The 5,907-nt window shown below is 41.0% G+C and overlaps 1 protein-coding gene across 1 annotated transcript; it reads right to left on the bottom strand.

The window, feature by feature from the left end:
- Window positions 1-81: 81 nt before the first annotated feature.
- On the bottom strand, window positions 82-5,769 carry agtrap (angiotensin II receptor-associated protein). The gene is made up of 6 exons (XM_057031221.1): window positions 5,043-5,769; window positions 3,611-3,735; window positions 3,413-3,447; window positions 3,168-3,273; window positions 2,316-2,517; window positions 82-526 (listed from the first exon to the last, which is right to left on the bottom strand). The coding sequence occupies exons 2-6, from the start codon at window positions 3,635-3,637 to the stop codon at window positions 402-404; spliced, it is 495 nt and encodes a 164-aa protein (XP_056887201.1). The 5' UTR covers window positions 3,638-3,735; window positions 5,043-5,769; the 3' UTR covers window positions 82-401.
- Window positions 5,770-5,907: the final 138 nt, after the last annotated feature.

The following is a 5,907-nucleotide window of genomic DNA, read 5'->3' as shown; positions in this document are numbered from 1 at the left end:
GCGGTGTGAATGTCTTCTTTGAAACACAATGCAGAGGAATTATGCCAGTTCCATCAGTTACACCAGTGTCACGGCAGAGGCTGGAGGCTGCAAAGTAGTTTATTGCAAAAAGTATCACATTATATCAGATATTGAGTCTTTTAATCTAAACAGGTTGAATGTTTCATTTTTTAAAATATATTTTTCAATTGATACTGTAATCCAATATCGATAGAGTAACAACACAATTGTAAAAACAGCTCAAAACACAATAATTTCTTTTGTATTATTATATAACACTAGAAAATGCTGCAACAATAACAATAAAAGTGACATAAGGCAGATGGGGAGTATGTTTGCTGTATTACAGAAGAAACTGCACAGTAAGAGCAGAGAATTCTGCCCAACCACAGAGATGCTCCTCAGTACGTGCGCGCTCCTGGTTTCGGGTCCTGAGCCTGATTAAAGGGTTGAGCTAGGCTGCCCGACTCATCCTGGTGGTCAATGGACTGATAGGTGTCTCGGTTCCGAGACAGAGAAGGGAAACCTGGAAAATACAACAACATTTTGTTCAAATTGTCCCCAACAGACAGACAGACACACACACACACACACACACACAAACTTTTTAGTACACATTAATAAATTCCTTTAAAAGCTTTACGTCACAATCTAAATTAATTTAATTTGAACACAAATGGAGAATAACCATTAAATATAGAAGGTACGAATACAAACATACATGAAAGTGATTTTCGAAAATAATACGGATTGATTGGAAGAGCCCATTATTGTTAATGATTTCATAAAAGATAAACTAAACACTAAGAAATGCTGCAGTGCAAACATTGAAAAGATGAGAAATTCAGAAGAACAGACATACCAAAACAAAGACAATTTAGTTTCCTCCAGGCTGATTTGTAATCTTATTTCTTGTGAGAGGAGTATGGAAGAAGAAGATGGGGGAAGGAAATGGCGAAAAGGAAAGGGCCAGCAATCAATAACGGCAGCGAAAAAATGCACTATCAGCACTATCTGTGCTGCAGTGAGTGTCCACAGAGGTTTCCAAATCTCAGAGGTCACAGGTCAGCAACAGAAGAGGGAGAGGAGACACAAAACCAAAAAATCACAGCGGGAAACCAGGAGACAGCATCAGACAAACCAAACAGTTGGCATAAAAAATGCTGACCAATGATGGATGTGAAAATGAGTGAACGGATGTTGGACTGAACTGTTTCAGGAGCCTTTAGGAGCGACCCTGATACTTTACTACTCAACAGACAACAAAAACCCTCTTCAGATCAACGGCGTGAATGTGCAGACTCAACAGTTCTATAGCCAAGCAAAAGATCAACATGGGAGCAGCAAAGATGTTACCATGGTTACCCTAACCCTACACATGGAAGGATCAGAGGATTATTGTTGTTGCTGGATCCATCCATCCATCCATCCATCCATCCATCCATCCATCCATCCATCCATCCATCCACCTGTCTTTCATAATACCATATTTACCATAACTCAGCATTCCCCTCCTAGAGACCATTTTGATTGTAACAGATATAATATCTAAATAATGATTGATTGATTGGTTGATTGATTGTGTGAATCTGCATCTTCGACAGCTTTAGTTTGTTGGTGAATGTAAACACACTTTAAAACGTCTTGTTTTCATCTTCGCCTTTTCATTTTGCTGTGCATTTTTTCCCAACTTTTAAACCTGCACTACTCAGCAGTATTTCCCTCCATGACATTTGCATCAGTGCACATCAGCGGCACGTACTGTAAAAAACACACAAACTGAAAATTTGAGACGAACGTTTGAGCCGTATGAAACATGGCAAGGAGCCGCCTGCTGCTCCTGAGCGGTGGGTTGGCCAGGCTCGATAGACCGACAGCTAATTAAAGACCTCATCTTCAAGCAGCTCTTGAGTCATGGCAGCAACTGATTTCTGTACGTTTATGGTTTATCAGCCAACATTCGCAATACACATGTTGCAGTCAATAACACTGTCTAACCTTTGTGAGAGGAATCAAGTGACTCCTCTGGGGATTGAAACTTTAAGCACATTAAAGACGATAGCTGGAAACATCATCAGCAACTAGTGGCAAAGATTCTTCAGCCGACCGTCACTGAGATAATCAGCTACATCTGAAAAATCTTGTGACTGAAGCAAATCAGTTTCACAGGAAAGATCTAATATAGAATTTTGCAGTCTGGTGACTTTAACGCTGTACAGTAGGAAGCATATATGAGTGCATGATGAAGAAAGCGTTTACACTCTGAAATCTAAAGTGTACAAGGAACTTTTTTAAAATAAAATTGGAGCACTTACCTAAAGTGACATTGTAGTCGCCTCCACGCTCGCGGTACATTTGGTAGACAAAAAAGCAGGAAACTGGTTTTAAAAGAAGGCTGAGAATGGCCATTCCTGCACTAAAGCGAAACAAATCCCTCCCTATTAAATCAGCCGAGGGGTAAAAGATCCCAAAATGGATGATGTCGGTCAGTATTGTTACAACCATAGCAACAAGAAACTACATGGGGGGAAAAAGAAGAAAAAAGGTGTCAAAAACTTGTTCAAACAATCCATATCTTCCACATCTGTTGCATGAGAGGAAACCAAAGCATTCCTCTACTGTGATACTAAATTGTATAAAAGTCTGGTCACCACAATGACTAACTGGCTTCTTTAAATTGTTGTAGCCCTAATCATCTTAACATTCAGTTCTTCTTTGGCCAATTAAATTTTCTCTTGAGAAAAAGTGACACTAAACTGGGTTGATGTGTTGTGATTTTAAAAGCAGTTGTCTCCCAAATTATCTCTTGATGTTATTTTGCTCAACGACAGAAGGATGATTCCATAATAATGCTACTGTTTTTTTCCCTTTAAAAATGCACTTTTTTGGCTTGAGTGCAACAATTTAATATACAACAATAAGTACCTACATTCTATTGTTTAAAACAATAATTGCTTGTCCTCAACCCACAGTTTAACTTCAGTTTATCTGAAGACAAAAGCCAAATGTTAAACCATAAAATAACAATAAAAATCAACTGTACTGTAACCTTCACAGCATGTCAAAGGTTCAATAGAAAACTGGTTAGCAAGGATACGCATCACTCTAGTCACGTGTCACATGATGTTGTTTGTCGTTATGTGAAGAAAATTGATTCCGTGACTCACCATGATCACAGCATCAAGAGAGTCCCTCTGGGCAATGGCCCAGACCCCGAGGGCAAGGGCACCAAAGTCTCCCCAGGCATAGGAATTGGGCAGGCCTATACACCCCCTGGACGTAAGCCCACACAGATAAAGAGGCCAGAAGAAGATGGTGAGACTCCAAAGTTGTGGATGTGTGTGAAAATTGATTCCAGGAGAGGAGAGAAATTCCTCTGCTTTGTGGAAAGAAGATGTGTGATCACACTTACCACATTGTGAGCAGCCAGTGCACAATTACTATGGCCTGGTGATAGAAAGAAGATCTGTGGTCAAACAAAGTCCCTTTTTACACCTAAATGCCAGAATTAGGAGTCACGTTGCTGCAAAGCCCTGTGTTTTGAAGTGCAAACTAAGCAACACAGTTACCAAAGAACTGCGACCTTCAGTCCAGCTAACGGCAGGCTCACCTTTAGATTTATGGCTGGGATTTCCATGATGCTTGTAATCCAAACGACCCCTGAATTTGAGGAGGCCACGTGAAGGAATACAGAAGGTTCGCACTTCTTACACAGACTTCTGTCGAAAACTCCGCCTGCAAAACATGAACCATGTGACAGGAGCCTGACTGCTTACCATGTGACCCCCTTCCTCTTCACCCTGCCCATACTCTGATCCTCTCCTCTCACACAGAGGAGGGAGGGGCACTGCTAATATTTCGCTTTATAGATAGGGTCAACTCCTACTTTTACAATTCCACAAAATTTGTTGTGTGCAAAAATAGAAAATGTCACTTCAGTGGAATGCAAATGTGCTGTGTTCAGAGCTTTGAAATATGATGATTGACAGCTAATGAAAACACAAAATCCTGTGCTTCAAGGCTCAAATTCACAAACTTGTGGTGTCACACTAATCAACAAATGCATTCAAAACACCGTCCTGAGTTTTCCTGAGCCATTAACTGCTCTCCCATTCTGGGTCTGGAGACTTCACCATCATGGAGAAGAATGCTGACTTGACAGGTGTCCAGAAGGTGATCATCGACAACATGGATCAGGAGGGTGAGACATAAAAGGCCAACTATAAAGGAGCTGACTGTATTGTGGAGTGCTGTATCCAAGCACATTAGTGGAAACTGGAATGTCATTGCAAAATTGAAGAAAATGGATTTTGTTTTTTAAAGTTTCACATTTGAAATGGAATTGAAGCTCCTAGATTGAGGGGAAAGTGGGGAGAGACGGGGCCAGTGCTGATTTGTGTCACCTGTTGGCATTTGGTGCATTTGGCGCCCATGATAATCACCAAACATCTTATTATCTAGATTGTATCATTCTCATTTACTGCATCAGGTGTCGTATGAGCTGCCTACTTCCTGTGGCACCACGTGCACTCACCATTGTTGACTACCTTGCTGCGTTGCCTCCCACAGCAGTCATAGAGTTATCACAGTTGCTCGGGGGTGGCCGTTATGCCAGAGGTAAATCACTCATCGCCATCTGTTTTTAAAAATTAAACACACACAATTTAATATAAAGAACATCATAGCAACAGTAAACCTTGGCAGTGGCGGCATCACCGCGACCTCTGGCTAATTTGATGTTTTGGGACCTGGATGCCTTGCTGTGAATAAAGGAACTGTTGTTCATCCATAAATCCAGAAGAAAAGCTGGCCATCAGATTTTGGAATGTCTGAGACAAAAGTCCAGACTTTTCCGATGTCGTGGTCTCACCTTAAGTGTGTAGTTCATATTTATTTCAATGGAAGTTGTGAAAGAAACTGACCTGTAATTGAGCAGAAAATGGGGATTTTGGTAGTTTAGGCATGTCCCACTGATTTTCTTTTATTGCTATTGAAATTTGCACAAACACAGCACCAAATGTTGCTGCACTTGTTCTGCTTACCTGTTTCTTGCGTGTTTTCATGTCAAAGACGACACAACTTATTGTGCCGCCTGTCCTCAAGCTACTGGGGAAATCTACTGTTCTGTACACCACAGGAAGTGACATTCATGCACAGCATGTCACCGATTCTACTGACCAATCAGGGAGCATGGACGCGCAGCATCACAGGCTCATGCCACAGGGTGTAGTTTGCGCGCCACCACCAAGACCAGGGTATCAACGGAGTCCCTCCACAATGGCCCAGGCTGCGGGAAAATGCTGCAGCTGTTGCAATAGGAACGTCACCGAATGCCAATTTTTAGCAGGTGTGAGGATCTTTTCTTAGCTGCTGCCATCCGACTCTGATACTGCTGGCAGTCCATCCACCTCAGTCGGCAATACTGACTGTTTATCTACTGGTTCATGTCATCTACCCGAATATCATCTTTTAAAATTGACTTTTCGCCTTTTGGCTCCTTTTCACATGGAGTTGATGCTGCACTCTTCTGCAGTTTGACATCCTTAGTTAGTTATTCCTCATCTCTGCCATTATTGTGCCACCAAAAAAAGAGTGAATTTAAATCTTTCCGATGTGTTGTACATCTTATTGAGGTATGTTTTTTAATTTAATGCCTGTGTAGATTCTCAATCATCCAGGTCATAGTTATCCAAGGTAGTTTTCTGTGTCAACTGGACTGTTTTTCTTCTCTTTTGAAAGAATGTCTTCAAAAGAGAAGAAAGTCAGTGTCCATTTTTTAATCTAATGTTTCTGGTTTGGATTAAATAAAACATTGAATATTGACTGACAGATTAACACATTCTATTTTAGTTGCACGTCAATGGGAGTTATTTGCCTTATTTTAATGAAATTTTCCCTGAAAGGATG

The sequence above is a fragment of the Takifugu flavidus genome, chromosome 4, assembly GCF_003711565.1.
Source record: "Takifugu flavidus isolate HTHZ2018 chromosome 4, ASM371156v2, whole genome shotgun sequence".
NCBI classification, from domain to species: Eukaryota; Metazoa; Chordata; class Actinopteri; order Tetraodontiformes; family Tetraodontidae; genus Takifugu; species Takifugu flavidus.
This window is presented reverse-complemented; position numbering and strand designations above follow the sequence as displayed.

What these genes read in the sequence shown, in the direction of transcription:
- agtrap (XM_057031221.1), bottom strand. Translation starts at nt 3,637, where the DNA reads ATGGAAATCCCAGCCATAAATCTAAAG. An exon ending in TCCCAGCCATAAATCTAAAG is followed by an intron (nt 3,448 to 3,610) that starts GTGAGCCTGCCG and finishes TTCTATCACCAG; the next exon opens with GCCATAGTAATTGTGCACTG. An exon ending in CTCTTGATGCTGTGATCATG is followed by an intron (nt 2,518 to 3,167) that starts GTGAGTCACGGA and finishes CCCCCCATGTAG; the next exon opens with TTTCTTGTTGCTATGGTTGT.